Source organism: Syzygium oleosum, unplaced genomic scaffold, assembly GCF_021117445.2.
Source record: "Syzygium oleosum isolate NSW1041296 unplaced genomic scaffold, Sole_v2.1 Sole_v2.23, whole genome shotgun sequence".
Taxonomy (NCBI): Eukaryota; Viridiplantae; Streptophyta; class Magnoliopsida; order Myrtales; family Myrtaceae; genus Syzygium; species Syzygium oleosum.
In genome coordinates, this window is record NW_026607507.1 from 4,527,756 (window position 1) to 4,544,964 (window position 17,209).

Consider the following 17,209-nt stretch of genomic DNA (forward strand, 5'->3'; position numbering starts at 1 on the left):
CCACAAACATAGACGAAAAAACAAGAAGCTAAAAACTTTTCTTTTCTCGTGCTGCACTGGGGTCTCAATATCTATCGTTTCGTCCCCAAGTCCCAAACCCAAATCCACTAGAAGCATACCTTGTGATATTAGCAACTTCAGCCCCTAGGACCAAGAGAAGAATCGTATCAGATCACCCTTGTCGGGAAATTCTCCGTGCCAGAGTAGTGACCCCACCATGAGAACATAGATCACCGTTTAGGTCCATGTTACACTAACAAAACAGTAGGGGATGATGGAACGGAATCAAACACGGGAATAACGCAAATGACAACACCTATTTCTAGCCACCAAAACAAAAGGGGGGGGGGGGGGAGGATAAGGTCTATGCGGTTTTTCATGCTCAGACAAATCACATTGGGATCTTTTATTTATTTAGGACAAGTTGCTCTCGGTACTATTGTGACTTGCCATGTCTCGTAGTCCTCACGGTTCGCAAACATTTTCACGGAACCATTAACTTGAGATGGTCCCTCCTCCCCATTGACTGGTTTGAAGGGCAACATTGACACAACATACCGAATGGCAAAAAACCAGCACAAAAATCATACTGCGGAGTCTTCTACGAATCAGCATGCAGAGAACACATCAAACAGAGCAACCTCAAGCTAAGCATTTAGAAATTCTTTCCTTAACGTAGATCAAATTGTTATGTCTATGTTTAACTTCCACTGCAAAAGGTGATATCGCCCTATTTGTGCTAGAGTGCGCAGGTGTGTGTTTATTTGACTCAATTATCTATTTTTACTCTATTTCTTCCTACAAAATTTCTGCCCAAAGACTTTTTAAGCAAACTTTCTCCATACATACAGTCTTTTTATTTCTCTGAGTTTTGACAGGTCGCCCACCTGTTGCATTAAGGAGACAAACTCGGCCGTCCCCCACTCCCCGCGCGCACTATCACCCTATGATTGAACGTCCTAATGTTTGTTGGAGTAACATCAGTCCTTTTTTGTTCCTTTGAAAAGTCCAACCTGTGCAGATAAAGAAAGCGGGGTTCAAATTCAATAGTTTCCTGATAAATTGGACAAAAAAAAAAACATTATGATCCTCTGAATTAATAACTCTACTTTTCTTTTCCCATCACAATTTTTTTTGATCTCATCTCACGTGCTTAATTAAACCGATGATTATATGTACATCTGAAATGGATACACTGAGTTAGTTTTCGTCGTCGCTAAATCAAGACGATCTGCACTTTAACCGGCTCAATGAACTTGGTTAACATAATTACAATGAGGCTACACAAATAAATCGAGTTTTTTCTTTTAGTATTCTTTCACCGGCCATCCGAGGACTTCACATTCACCACCACGCCCCTGAAGGAAGTATACCACATTATCAGTTGGGCAAATTTCGAATGACAATGCTGGCTTCCCAAATCAATAAAGGCGATGCTGGTGATGGTGATGGAGATATATTCGACATCTTTGCTTTGGTCGGATTGAAAATGAATGTCCAGTTAATTGCTAAGGGTTAATATCACGAAAAATCTCAAACTGGTACATCAGTGATAAATTTACTCTAAACTAATTTTTTGACAGTCAAAAATTCTAAACTGATATGTCTATGATAAATTTATGTTAAATGGTGGTGACCCTAAGGTGGTCTAAGGCCGCATGGACAGTGGGCAAGCTTTTCTAATTGGGCAGCAAATGAGTGAGAAAGAGAGAGAAAATGAGATAAATGTTTATTTTTTTTCAGGTTTATTTGTTCCTTTGAAAAGTCCAACTTGTGTAGATAAAGAAAGCGCGGCTCAAGTTCAATAGTTTCCTGGTAAATTGGACCAAAAAAAAATTGTGATCCTCTGAATTAATTAACTCTACTTTTCTTTTCCCATTACAATTTTTTTTTATCTCATCTTACATGCTTAGTTAAACCTATGGTTATATGTTCATCTGAAACAGATACACTGAGTTAGTTACTATGATCATGAAATACATTGGAAAAAATAAACATTTACCTCATTTTCTCTCTCTTTTTAACTCATTTGCTACCCAAAAAGAAAAGCTCGCCCACCGTCCACGCGGCGAAAGACCACCTCACGGTCGCCACCATTCAACATAAATTTATCACAAATGTACCAGTTTGGAGTTTTTTGTGGTAAAAAAATTAGTTTAGAGTAAATTTGTCATAGATGTATCAGTTTGGGGTTTTTGATAGTCAAAAAATTAGTTTGGAGTAAATTTGTCATATGTATACCAATTTAGGATTTTTCGTGGTATTAGCCCTTAGCAATTTCTTAGAGCAACTCCCTTTTATTATGCATGGCGCCTGCGTAGAATAATATAAAAAGAGCAAACTAACATTATAAGGGCTTTCATGCCTCTAATCTGAAGTCTATATTAAATCCGGTAGTTATGATATCTGCTTGAATGTTAATTATATTAGGTTGATAGTTGTCTCAATTCCCTTCTATTTCATAAGACATGCTCAAAGATGAGAGTTCACTTTCTGTTTATTGTGAGAGATAAAATGAGATATCGGTATATGAAAAATGAAACAAATTTCATAGTGACAACCATGAATTATATACTTTGGAGGCAAATAATTGGGTAAATCTTGGCCTACTCAACTATAGGTAGGCTTCGACCAAAAAAACAAAACTATGGGTAGGCTCTCGATTGAAATTAATTATGGCATGCATTAATCTACCTATGATCATGAAATAAACCTGAAAAAATAAACATTTATCTCAATTTCTCTCTCTTTCTCACTCATTTGCTACCCAAATAAAAAAGCTCGCCCAATGTCCATGCGGCGAAAGACTACCTCACGGTCTACCGAGGTTCCACCTGTATTATTAATTGAACAATTGCAGTTAAACATCACTTTTTATGACCATAACTTGCTACTACAATCCACTTACCATGACTTATATTGACACACGAAAAATATGAAACATTAATGAAGTGAAAGTTTCAGTCATAAAATGGAAGTTTAGACTAATGGTTCCGAATTATACACTCATCATCGTACGCCATCGAATACCGCAGGATCGCACGAAGATGCAGATAAAAAAAAAGCACAAAAACTTGTTCGAGGTTCTAGGTTCAAACTATCTAGAACCTAGAACCTATTCGTTGAAATATGTTCTTTAATTTTTGAAACCTGAAACCTACCCTGCATACATTGGAATCTGAAACTGGATATGTTCATACCAATTCTATTCTCAAGTTCTAATTTTTATTTTAGAACCATGCTCACCCCTATCCATTACTTGCGCGCTGCAAATTTTCCTTCTCGAAAATGTCAAAAGCGAGCAAAAGACAGCTAATTGAACACACCGTGTTCAAGTACGAGTTTTCGAGTACCTTCTGAAGAAGGGATGCGTGGCGAGCCTAGTGGCCTTTCCCGCAGGATTAAAATTGGGTTCCATTGATTCTGAAAGAAAGACAAGTCAAGGGAGCACACAACGCAGGCATTGGAATCTTTTTATTATTATTATTATTATTATTAAAGATAATTACACTAAAAGTTCTAAAACTTATCGTGAAAGTACAATTGAGTTCTAAAACTTTCAAAAAGTGCAATACAATGTTAAAATTTGTTGTGAAAGTGCAATCGAGTCCTAAAACTTTCAAAAAGTATAATCGAGTCCTAAAACTTATCATGAAAAAAAATCATGATCTAAAACTTTCAAATAGTATAATCAACGGAATGACTTTATTGGACCAATTTGACAAGTTTTAAGACTTAATTGTACTTTTTAAAAATTTTAGGACTAAATTGTACTTTATTGATAAGTTTTAGGACTTAATTGGGGATGAGGACACTAGTAGCACTCAAGTGATCTTTTTTTGCCGGAAGTGGCACTTAAGTGAGCGAAAAAAAAGTTAGGGCACTCAAGTGAGCGCCGTACGAAAGTTATTGCACTTTTAGTGTCCTTTTTCCCACTTAATTGCATTTTTTAAAATTTTTAGGATTTAATTACACATTTGTGACAAGTTTTAGGACTTCCAATGCACTTATCTCTTATTATCAAAGTCTTGGAGATGGAACCTTTTGACGCGCTCAATTCCAGGAGAGCATGACGATGGTGATTTCGGGAGGCATTTCTTCCCGTGCAAATGTTTCTGTCGTTCGTTCGTTCGTTCCATCCAAGTCCAAAACATCTGAGGCCCACACACCACTTGTAGTGGTGGTGGTGGTGGGGCTGGTGGTCGCTCTAAGACGATGGTGGTGGACGAGAATAACAAGCAAAAGTGGCGCCCAACCGGCCGTCCTTATCGCTGATCCTTTTTGAAGAAAGTTGGCCTCTGCTCACTTCGAAAACATGCTGAAGAGAACATAGACAAAAAAACAAGAAGCTAAAAACTTTCCTTTTCTCATACCACACCGGGGTCTCAATATGTGTCATTTCGTCCCAAAGTCCTAGACCCAAATCCACTATAAGCATGCCTTGTGATATTAGCAACTTCGGCCTCAGGACCAAGAGAGGAATCATATTAGATCACCCTCGATGGGAAATTCTCCAAGCCAGTAGTGACCCCATCATGAGAAAGTCTTGTCACCATATCATATATATCACCATTTAGATACATATTACGCGGTTTTTTATGCTCAAACAAATCACATTGAGATCTTTTATTTGTTCGGTACAAGTTGCTCTCGATACTATTATGACTCGCCATATCTCATGAGCCTCACGATTCGCAAATATTTTCACAAAACCATTCACTTGACATAATCCTCCTCTCTATTGACTAGTTTGAAGGGCAATATTGAAGTAACATACCCAATACCAGAACCAGGACAAAATTATAGTGTGGAATATTTTACGAATCAACATGAAGATAACACATCAATTAAAGTAATCTCGAGCTGAGCAATTAAAAACTTTTCCTTAACGTAGATTGAATAGTTCCTTTGAAATGTCCAACTTGTGTAGATAAAGAAAGCGTGGTTCAAATTCAATAGTTCCCTGGTAAATTGGACAAAAAACATTGTGATCCTCTGAATTAATTGACTCTACTTTTCTTTTCCCATAATTTTTTTTATCTCATCTCACATGCGTAATCAAACCTACAATCATATATTAATTTGAAATGGATACATTGAGTTAGTTTTCCTTTAATTTGAAATGGATACATTGAGTTAGTTTTCCTCGTCGCTAAATCAAGAGGAATTGGACTTTAACCGGCTCAATGAACTTGGTTAATTACAATGAGGCTACACAAATAAATCGAGTTTTTTTCTTTTAGTATTCTTCACTGGCCATCGGAGGACTTCACCTTCACCACCATGCCTTAGAAGGAAGTATCCCGCGTTATCAGTCGGGGCAAATTTCGAATGATAATGCAGGCATCACAATCAGTAAAGGCGATGCTGGCGATGGTGAAGGTGATGGTGATGGGAATATATACGACATCGTTCCATTGATCGAATTAAAAATGAATGTCCAGTTAATTGTGGGTGAATGCGTGTTTTGGTTAATTGGGTCTAATCGAACGAGTCTAAAGATCTTTTCTCATAAACACAATAAAGAAATTCGGCTGTGAATACAGCTAGCTCTTGTCTTAATACACCAAGGATGCTTCCGCGCTGACGCGAATGGGATTATTAGGTCGTCTTGTTTTTACTCGAAGAGTCTTTTTCAAAGGCCTATGCAAGAACAGGACAGGACATCGAAAAAGAAGCCAATAATTTCTTATTTTTTTCCAAAGAAGAAGACAGGAAAAAAAGGGAAGCCTGCAATATAATATCATGCAAAAAAGAATAATCAGTCTAGAGAGAGAAAAAATTTTGGGCAGAGAGAAAGAGAGAGATAAAAATGAAGAAAGTATTCTTCCCTCTAGCTAATGGCGACAACATGAGCTCGCGCCAGCTTTCAATGATTTAACCTCGTTTCGCCACAAATTCAATTGTTGTGAATTAGCAATTGAATTAATATCACAAAAAATCTCAAATTGATACATAAATAAAATCTCAAACTGATATATCGGTGATAAATTTACCCTATGTTAGCTTCAGTTAAATTTTACCGTTAAATTACCGAGTTAAATAACACGTGACAGTTGACGGATGTACCAATTTAGGGTTTTACCCTCCACTTATCACATGTAGACCGATTTGTGAGTTTTCGTGATATTAATCAAATTTAATGAAAACTAAAGGAGGGTAAATTTATCACAAATATACTAATTTTGGGTTTTTGTTGATCAAAAAAATAGTTTGAGATAAATTTATCATAGATGTACCAGCTTGGGGTTTTTAGTGGTCAAAAAATTAATTTGAAGTAAATTTATCACAGATGTACCGATTTGAGATTTTTCGTAGTATTAAACCTTAGCAATTTCTTAGAGCAACCCCCTTTTATTATGCATGGAGCCTACAAGAGCAACCGAACATTAAAAGGACTTTCAGGCCCCTGATATGAAGTTTGTATCAAATCCGGTAGTTATGATGTTTGCTTGAATGTTAATTATATTAGGTTGATAGTTGTCTCAATTCCCTTCTATTTCATAAGACATGCTCAAAGATGAGAGTTCATTGTCTGTTTATTGTGGGAGATTAAAAGAGATATCGGTATATGAAAAATGAAACAAATTTCATAGTGACAATCATGACTTATATACTCTGGAGGCAAAAAGTTGGGTAGATCTCGACCTACTCAGCTCTAAATAGGCTCTCCATTGACATTAATTATGCCATACGTTAATCTACCTGCGATCGTGAAATAAACCTGAAAAAATAAACATTTATCTTTTTTTTCTCTCTATCTCTCTCATTTGCTACCAAAATAGAAGAGCTCGCCCACCGTCCTCGTGGCCAAAGGCCACCTCACGGTCGCCACCATTAACAACAATCTCCACTTTCGCTTGTGTGGAGGTGTTGTTGTAATTGTCAACGAGGGTCCTTGATGCCAAGGCGTTGTCTCCAAATTCGGAAGCCTCAAGAAAAGTGTCAGAAAAGTTCTTACCCTATTGCATTGGTGTCAATCTAGTTCTGAACCTTTTAATTGTGCTAATTTAGTCCTAAACTTTTTGACGCACTACCAATTTAGTCATTCCGTCAAATTTTGGCTAGATATTGCTGACGTGGACGCCAACCGGCCTACGTGGCACGGCCGGTGCTGACGTGAACATTTTTTAATTGTATTTTAGTAATTTTCGAATTTTTTTCTTTTTTTTCTTTTTTTCCTTACTCTTATTCCTCCTCTTTCCTCGGGTGGTCGGCAAGGGCTGGCCTCACTTGAGCGAGGGTGGCCCTTGCTGCCACAGGTGACAGTTGGCCTTGCCGGGCGTCGCTTGGGCTATGGTTGGCCTCGCCCTAGCGCAGGCGATGCCTGGGCTCGCTAGATTTGGTGAGGGTGGCTTCGTTGGAGCTCTCCCTCGCCCCAAGGAGGTGACCATTGCCCGTGGCAGCGAGGATCACTTTCACTCAGGCGAGGCCAACTCTCGCTAGCCACCAAAGGAAAGAGGAGGAAAAAAAAGAAAAAAATTGAAAATTATTAAAATATTATTAAAAATGTTCCTATTAGTGCCAGTCGTTCCACATAGGCCGCTCAGCGTCCACATAAGTAATATCTGGTTAAAATTAGCTAGAAGGACTGAATTGGCTATAAATCAAAAGGTTTATGATTAAATTATCATCATAAAAAAATTTAACATCAAATTGACACAAATTTATTAAGTCTAGGATTTTTTTGGTACTTTTTTCCTGAAGCCTCTCACTATCCTGTCGATGTCGATGGCGAGTGGCGCATTGCTAGGAAGGAGCGGGGAGTGAAAGAGAGTGACCCTACTTGGCCACTGATTGAGAGAGAGAAGAGGCGGAGCCGAAGGTGGAGAAGTTGACGGTGGCTGGACGGCAGCGTGGCGGTGTCGACTGTTTAGGCAACGGTGACGTGTGGCGAATCCAATGGAGGTACTGTGGTGGCTGCTCAAAGGATAGAGTGAGAGAGGGTAGGTTAGGAATTCATGGAAGGATGAGTGCAGCTTTTTGAATCAGAAAACCGAGGACCTATGCAAAAGTCGGTAGGTCCGGACCTGCGCGACTATACGCCTACTTTAAATTGAGTATGTACGTGACATGATTTGCTAGCTTTAAATCACATGTAAGAAGGTCCCCAGCCACGCCATACACATAATTATTAGCGTGTTTTTCTTTAGCGTGACAATTATTAGCGTTAATTTCTTTTTGTGGACGAGCCTATGGGGTATATATTTGCTGACTCAGTTAACGCTAATTATTAAAAAGGACGAGTGCTTGCAGACGGCATTTCGATGAATGACGATGAGGAATGGTTACCCCGCATCAAAGAGACATTAAACCTCGTCGCCATTTCAAGAACTCACCATGAGACGCTCCGATGACTTCAAGTGCTTGCTTTTGTGTGTGATAGTCCTTCCGTTTTGCTCGAGCAGGGACACACTAAGCATAGTAAGCAGGGTCACGGACCCCGGAGGTGCCCCTCTCGTGTCTGCCGGCAAGCGGTTTGAACTTGGCTTCTTCTCTCCGAACGGGAGCTCCAACTTGAGGAGGTACGTCGGAATATGGTATTACAGATCGGACCCTCGGATCATTGTCTGGGTCGCCAACCGTAATGTCCCGCTCGTCGGCCGCACGGCGTCATTCGGGCTCCTGGAAGGCGACCTGCAGTTATGGGACGATGGACAACCGATCTGGTCGACCAATGTCAGGGGTTCAAGCTCTTCAACCCGGTTTGCGAAGCTTCTTGATACAGGGAATCTGGTGCTGATGGAAGACGACGGAACCGAGAGCACTGTGTGGCAGAGCTTCGATAACCCAACCGACACTTTCCTTCCTGGGATGCGGATGACCGACGATTTCAAGTTGACTTCTTGGGCAAGCCAGGACGACCCGAAAGAGGGCAACTTCACGTTCCAGAGGGATCAAGCAGGCGACGCCAGCAAGTACAAAGTGATGAAGGACCAGCATCCTTACTGGAAAAGTGGTGTCTATGGCGAGTTCATACAAGCCGATGAGATGTTCGATTTCATCTCTTCCTTGCTCTCCATGACCGCTGCTTTGCCGCCAGCCCGGACTGGCAATAACTACAGCAACGGCTGGTTGGTCATGAACTATGACGGCCATATTCAGTACTTCACGCGGGGAGATGGGTCGAAGCTGGTCTGGTCCCAGCCGACGGGCCGGTGCAGTGTGTTCAATGCGTGCAACAAGTTCCAGAGCTGCAACGATAAGAATGGCAATGAGACCATGTGCAAGTGCTTGCCGGGATTCGAGCTGCGTCCTGGCGGGTGCCTCAGGAAGTCGCAGCTATGTGAGAAGAACATTAGTACTTTCTTGAGTCTGAAGTTGATGAAGGCTGGTAATCCGGATGATCAGAATCGGGCAGACAACGAGGAGCATTGCAAGCAAAAGTGCCTCGGTGACTGCAAATGCCAGGCTTACTCGTTTAAGGAGGAGGGCGGCACCACGACGTGCTATACTTGGTCGGACGAGCTTGACAATATGCAGGAGTTTGCTGAAGACGGCCTTGACCTCTATGTCCGAGTGCCGCTTTCAGACATAGGTTAATTTCCTTTTGGCCTGACCTTTTTTCCTTCCCAAGATCAATTGTGTTTGTGGCCTCCTGACTTGTGCTGTGACTTCTTTGTTTTAGCTATCTTTGGTGGCTTCTGGTTTGCCTCCTTTGATGAACTTACGAACTTTGCTCATATTTTGTGCACTTACATATTATCTTAATTGCAAGCGTCTTCCAGCCAAGTGTTCTACTCCACCTGCATATGGCAAGCAAATGATGCTATCCCAATTTCAGCCATGAATATTATGTATGTTTACAGTTCAATTGCAGGTGAATGTGCATAGCATTGATGCTGATTTTTGTTCAATGTTGACTTTTATAGAATCTACTAACAGGAGCTGTGGATATTGTGGCACTAATTTAGTCCCCTACCCTTTAAGCACGGGACAGAGTTGTGGCGATCCGCTATACTCTGCATTTCTCTGCGACAACAAAACTGCCCAGCTTTACTTTGAACGGCACAAAAGTTGCCACAGAGTCACTAACATCAATCCAGAAAATAGAACATTTACCATCCAAGTCGGGGATGCATTCAACTGCACAAGTAGCGGTTCAACGGAAATCAATCAGCAGCTTAACCAGTCCTCGCCATTTAGTGTGAATGACTTCAGCGCAGGAGACTCTTTGGGAAGTGTTGGGTTGAGTGAAGTGAAAATTGAGTGGAGCAGTCCGAAAGAGCCACTCTGCAATTCCTCCAAAGACTGTGATTGGCCACACGCAACTTGCGAGAATGCATCAGATGGAACAACAAGGTGCCTCTGCGATTCAGGATTCAGTTGGAATTCTTTCAGCGTCAATTGTTCTCTAGGTGAGAACATTGATCTTATGAATTGACCCACAACTTTAGCTACAGTATTCATGAATAACGGATTACAAGGAAATGTAGCCATTAGTTTTTAAAGGACATCATAATAGTAGATTCTGTCGCGCCCCCAAATCAATATTTTCTGTCTCCGTGGTCTATCATTTAGAGTACTGCTAGGATGATTTGCACCTCCTGGAAGCTGAGTGACAAATTTCATACAGTGAACGTCTATATTTTCAGCGTTAATCTGGAATTTATAATAGGTCAGCCAGAAGAGCTTGAAACTAGAACAGATACAGCTATAATTTGTCTCCTGCCCGAGATTCCCGAGATATGTTGACCCTGTCAAGGAGTCAATTGCATCTGCCTTTACCGTTACCATCCCAAGTATGGTGCATGCAAGCAATGTAATGACAGAGTCCTGGACTTGCACCAACTAAGCTTGCTCGTTTTCGTCGACTATAAGAGGGAATCTGACCATGCAGTATGAAGCCCTCACATCTGTCCTTTTATTAAATTAGCGAGTCGCTGTGTCTACAATTATTCGTTCGCTTCTGTCCGAAATATAGTAGTTACATTTTCTTTTCTTGTCTAGCAGCAGGTAAAAATGCTGTCGGATCGTCGCAGAAAAGACAGAAAGTGAAGCTTGTATATATAGTTGCTCCTGCCGGTGCCGCAATTTTCATCCTTGTATTCGGTGGCTTATTTTACATGAGAAGGCAGCATGGTAGTACTCAAGGTAATCACAAATCAAATACATGCTACTTTTTATCTGTCATTATTAGGTATACGATAAAAAGATACCAAACAAGTAGTAACTAGAGCTGGCACTTCAGGGAGCAGGGAAAGCACTCAGGAAAATCCTGACTTTCGTCTATACGACAGCGAGAAACGGATCAAAATGTGGATGGATTCACGCCAGTTCGAGGAGGATGATAAGAAAGGCATAGACGTGCCATTTTTTGATTTAGGAGTTATTCTACAAGCGACGAATAATTTCTCAGATGAGAACAAACTTGGAAGAGGTGGGTTCGGGCCTGTTTACAAGGTAAATAAAATGGTTTCTTCTTCGACCTTCTGGGGATCTTGACCAGATCACAGTGATGAAGTAATCCTTTGTTTCAGGCTACTTTTCCAGGAGGACAGGAAATTGCAGTGAAGAGGCTATTGAGTGGATCAGGACAGGGCTTGGAGGAATTTAAGAACGAAGTCGTCTTGATTGCCAAACTTCAGCATCGAAATCTCGTCAGATTAGTAGGATATTGCGTCAAAGGAGATGAAAGAATGTTACTATATGAATACATGCCCAACAAAAGCTTAGATTCATTCATATTTGGTAAGCACCTTATTTCGTGTCCCTATTCCCTTGTATGCTTCAGGGCATAGCTGTTAGTAGTAGCACTCAACAGTCTCTTTTTCTTCATAAAAATTTCAAGTTAGTCTGACGGAGTTAGATTAAAAGACTTTGCTACCTTCAAATAAAAATAAAAACCTTGCTAGATAGAACAAGGTGTTCCATGCTGACTTGGGAGATACGCTTTGAGATTATCTTGGGAATTGCACGAGGAATGCTCTATCTTCACCAAGATTCTAGGCTGCGAATCATTCATAGAGATCTCAAGACGAGCAATGTTTTGCTCGATGAGGAGATGACTCCTAAAATTTCCGACTTTGGTCTGGCACGGATATTTGAGGCAAAACAAACTGAAGCAAGCACGCAAAGGGTGATCGGAACATAGTAAGTTTTTGTAGATGCGCATACCCTTTATTTTCGTTTGGATAGAGAATGTGTTGGACACTACACAAGGCACTTGCACATTATTACCTTTTAATATCTGCAGTGAAACTTCAGTATTCTGACTGTGCCTTAATTGACTTATTATGCTCCAATGCAGTGGATACATGTCTCCAGAATATGCTTTGGACGGATTTTTCTCATTCAAGTCTGATGTTTTTAGCTTTGGTGTCGTCATACTGGAGATTGTTAGCGGGAAACGTAATGCAGGCTTTTATCAGTCTGAAGGAACAATGAGCCTTCTGACTCAGGTGAATATAGTCCATTTGCTGTCCCTTTCTTCTGTATATCCACTTCCTGTCGCCCTTTTCTCTGAACGCACTGAAACTTCAATTGTGCAGGCATGGAAATTATGGAATGACGATAAAACATTGGACTTAATGGATCAAGTGCTGCATGGAACTTACAACAGAGATCAAGTTTTGAAGTGCATAAACATCGCGCTTTTATGCGTGCAAGAAGACCCGACTGATCGTCCCACGATGTCAAATGCAGTTTTCATGCTCGGTAGTGAAACCGCGACTCTTCCAATTCCGAAAAAACCGGCTTTTGCAATTAGGATAGGCGTTTCTATGGAAGCTTCTTCTTCCAGCAAACCAGAGTCAAGCGCGGTGTTATCGACTACTCTGGAACAAGGACGGTAACATTGGATCTTCCTCGACTCTATTCCACATCTTAGTTGTCAAAAGCTTTAGCCATCGGACATTTGTTCAACTAGGAATGTCTCAATTTTTACCCCATGATATTCCTTTCTCCTCCGGCAAAATGCAGTTTACTCTATGTTGATTGCTGATGCTCCTCCTCGGCCTAAGACTATACAATACTAACATAGCGAATCGGCTTCTTGATCACCGGAGAAGATTCTTTTTGTCATTGGTTGTACTGTTCATGCTTAAGAATAAGTTTCTTGTGCTGCAAATGAGTTGTAAAATCAATTACCTTACGGGGTTGTAGTCATCCTATCAAACTCGCAATCCACCCCACAAAAATCTCACTTTTTGAATTGACTGAAACATCCCTCTTAGTTGTCACTGAGATGTTACTGTTACGTGTTAAAGATCTGTATATTTCATAGTGATGTATGGTCAGTTGCCTTAAACATCCGCTGCGTAGGACAGGTTGGTCAATATTCACCTTCTCAAGGGAAAGAAAGCCTACTGTACAAACAATAGAGAATTGCCTAATACCTTTGCGCTCGGTAACTCATGCGAGTTGCTGGTCGGACCTATGGGTCTACATCCACTCACTCCATGGGTTTCCTGTTTGGGTGGTGGGTTCTGATCTTGATATGAGAAACTTGGCCTTTTTCTTACTTCAAAAGAAACTTAATCAAGACAAAAACAAAAGGCTGGAAGTTCTTTTCCTCGTATGCACGATATAACTCCATGGCGCCTGTGGTTCCAAGTGCTGGACCAAACCGGTACTACCATCCTGATCTGATCGATCCCACGTATAACAGGGTCTTTTTTTTTTTATTCATGTTAAAAAGTTCTACTTTTCTTTAGAAGAAAATTGACTAACTGAGTATATTTATGAAGATCGACGAATGCAGACATCTTCCGCATATTCATTGAGATTTTTATAACACTCCAGAAACTTCTGAATAGTCGAAATCCCGAGTCCTCTTCATCTTACGCGTTTATGCTGAAATGTTAAGATCCTTTTACACACAACATTCCCAAAAAAGAAAAATTGACGGTTTTGAGTGGTAAAGGTCTACCTTCACATCAAGCCAAAAGGTCAACCTTCACAAGAGAGAAACAAATTATCAGCGCCCATTACTATTGGTAACAAAAATAAATAGGAATGCTCATAATTCCTACGTGGTAGTCTAATACAATCATCAATATATATTTTTTAATCCGTATTAGAAAACATGAGTCCACATAAAAAGGCTTGAATGGAAACAAGACTATCTAACCTGGCCGAAGGCCAAATCCAATGAGAATCCCTGGTGATGATAGCAACTTTATCCTTAGAACCAAGAGAGGAATCATAAATCACCCTTCTTGGGAAATTCTTACATGGAGAATTTCCAAAGGACGCTAGTGATCCCGGCATAAGAAAGCTCTGTGACCATTACCAATCAAATCCCTAAACTCCACCATTTCTTTTGTAACCCACGCTCTACAATCTTTCAAAAGATGAATTTGTGATTTATTATTTATATATTCTAAAAAGTGGACTTTGGCACGAGCCTAAAGAGTGGAAATATTTAATTGGTGAGGCAAAAGGAGCTTGAAAATATTTGAACGTAGGACTTCCTCCTCTGATTTCATGTGAAATTTTGATAGGACCACTGCCAACTATTTGAAAAGCTTAAGTTGTCATATGAAGGTGAGGTTTATTATTTATATATTTTAATACATTATTCCATTCATCAAGTCTTCGAATGCCCAAACCTCTGTTGGGGGAGAAACAACAGCAATTCACTAAGAACTTAAACCTGCCCAAGATCAATATCTTCCCCAAAACTTAGCCAATTAATATCAGATCAACTTCAACAGCAATCAGTCACAATATTCTAACAATATTAACCACAAAACCAGTAACAATAGTGCTGGAAATTAGAAACAAGGACAGCAACAACAACCACAAATTTTATGTGCAAAACCCAATACAAGAAAAACCATGGGCCGCTCAAAACTTCCACTAATCACCAAAAATTAGCAAGATACACGATAGTTTATCTCTAGTCACATAGCGAGAGGCTCAACACATCAACAATACAGTAATATATTACTAAGAAGGAGCCCAAATTCGAGCTCGTCAACAAATCAGTTGGACTCACATTCACTCAAAAGTTTAAGCCAATGAGTTATTAGTCAATTGTGATAAATATTAACTACTATACACTACATCAATTCTCCGATGTGGGTTTTTTTTGGGATAATGACACAAAAAGTCCCTGAACTTTGGCTTAATATACAATGTGGTCCATGAACTTTTAGTTTGTTCAATATAATCCCTGAACTTTTGCTTTGTTCAATATGGTCCTTGGACTTTTAAGACATATTCAATGTATTCCCTGAACAATATGAAAATGTTCAATGTAGTCATTCCATTAATTCAAGTTCAGGGACTATATTGAACATTTTCATATAGTTCAGGGACCAAATTGAACATGTGCCAAAAGTTCATGAATGACATTGAACAAATTAAAAGTTCAGGGATCACATTGCACATTGAGTTAAAGTTCAAGGACCACATTGCATATTAGACTCAAGTTCAGGGACTGTTTGTGTCATTTTCCCTTCTTTTTTTTTTCTAACATAATTCACATGTACATCTCAACAATCTCTCCCTCACGTGTGAGCTTAGTGTTATTTCTACTCCCATTTAATTCAGGTATCCAAAATGAATCTTCAACGCTCACCTTTATTCTTAGTTTCTTTATCTAGACTGAACCATGAAGGCTGCCATCGGGACTGCGTTCCTACATTGCACCCACCTTCACTTTAGGTCTCTTTCACTAGACCAAACCATGAAGATAGTCCAAAAACATCACCATTGATGCACATTGGAGTGGGCAACCAATTAACTATCGGCTCTAATACCATTTGTTGGGAGTATGTAGCAAAAATTTGATAAATTCATCTTGGGAGATTGCCAAGAGGGAGTCCAATCTTTACTCAAAAATTTAAGCCAATGAGTTATGGGCCAATTGAGTATATTAGCTACTTCAAACCACATCAATTCTCCAATGTGGAACTTTTGTCTTAACATAGCTCATCCATGCATCTGAACAACCGTTTTTATTTTTTGGTAAGTAGATCGTGGACCAACTCACCTTAGTTCCATAAGCCATCCCATCTTTCTCTTTCTAATGAAATCAACATCATTTTTGTTCCACCATTCGAATAACCTTTTTCGGAAGAATAAACATGTTGTACCAATAGTTCACCAAGCTAAAAGGAACAGACTTGATCAATTGAACTCTATTAGCAATGATTTTATTAGTTATCGTCTCAATATTGGGCTTGCGATGTCTGTCAGGTAATCTCTCTCAAATCAAAGGCAACCTTCTAATACCACTTGACTGAATCTATTCATCCACATAAGAGTCATCATAACCAGCAGCAAACAATTCAAACTTTGAAGGATTAAGTTTAAGTCCAGACATAGGCTGGAACTTCTGAAAGAAAGGAAGATTCCGTAAGAGAGTTCTAATCCCCTTTAAAAAAAATATCAAATCACCAGCAAAGGGTAAGATAGCGAGGTCTTAAGTTTCTGTTGAATATATTTCTCTGTCTAGTCTCTCCAAACAATATGTAGTCCATGTTATGCTAGCAAGATAAGCAAAAAGAAGAATGGAACGGGATCAACATTGGAATAAGGCAAATGACAACTAGCCAAATTTTTTTTTGACAAAGCCTCTACGAAGAAAAAGGGAAAATTACAAAAAAAGTCATAAACCTATTACAATTGTACCAATTAAATCTTAAATATTCTTTTTTTTTTGGGCCAATTGAGTCTTAAACCTTTTATATTTGTGACAATTTAGTCCATCCGGCCAATTTTGATCGGAAATCGCTGACATAGACGGAAACCGTCTTATGTGGCATGACCGGCACTGACATGGAAATTTTTTAATAATTTTTCAATTTTTTTCCTTTTCTTTCTCTTTCCTTTTTTTTTCTTCCCTTCTTCCTTTGGCTGGTGAGGGCGAGCCTCGCCTAGTGAAGGCGAGGTCGAGCCTTGCCCAACCATGGCAAGGCTCACCCTCGTCGGCCCTTGCCTTTGGCCGGCCGTCGAGGTCCAGCGACCAACTAGAGGAAGAAGGAAAGAGAAAAAAGAAAGAGAAAAAAAGAATAATAAATAATAAATAATTCAAAAAATATGAAAAATATTATTAAAAATTATCCATATCAGCGCTGGCTGTGCCACATAAGATGGCTGGCATCCATGTTAGCGATTTCCGGTCAAAATTGGCCGGATTGAATTGCACAAATACAAAAGGTTTAGGACTGAATTGGCAAATAAAAATTTAGGACTGAATTGGCATGATTGCAATAGGTTTATGACTTTTTTGGTAATTCTCCCCGAGGAAAAGCATAGT

The 17,209-nt window shown here is 39.7% G+C and overlaps 1 protein-coding gene across 1 annotated transcript; it reads left to right on the forward strand.

Moving 5' to 3' along the window:
- Window positions 1-8,284: 8,284 nt before the first annotated feature.
- On the forward strand, window positions 8,285-13,069 carry LOC115682287 (G-type lectin S-receptor-like serine/threonine-protein kinase At4g03230). Its single transcript, XM_056302476.1, is given in 10 exon segments — window positions 8,285-8,311; window positions 8,313-8,332; window positions 8,334-9,538; window positions 9,873-10,358; window positions 10,954-11,094; window positions 11,192-11,403; window positions 11,481-11,691; window positions 11,856-12,093; window positions 12,251-12,401; window positions 12,492-13,069. Coding segments are annotated over 10 exon segments (2,994 nt in total). The 3' UTR covers window positions 12,795-13,069.
- Window positions 13,070-17,209: the final 4,140 nt, after the last annotated feature.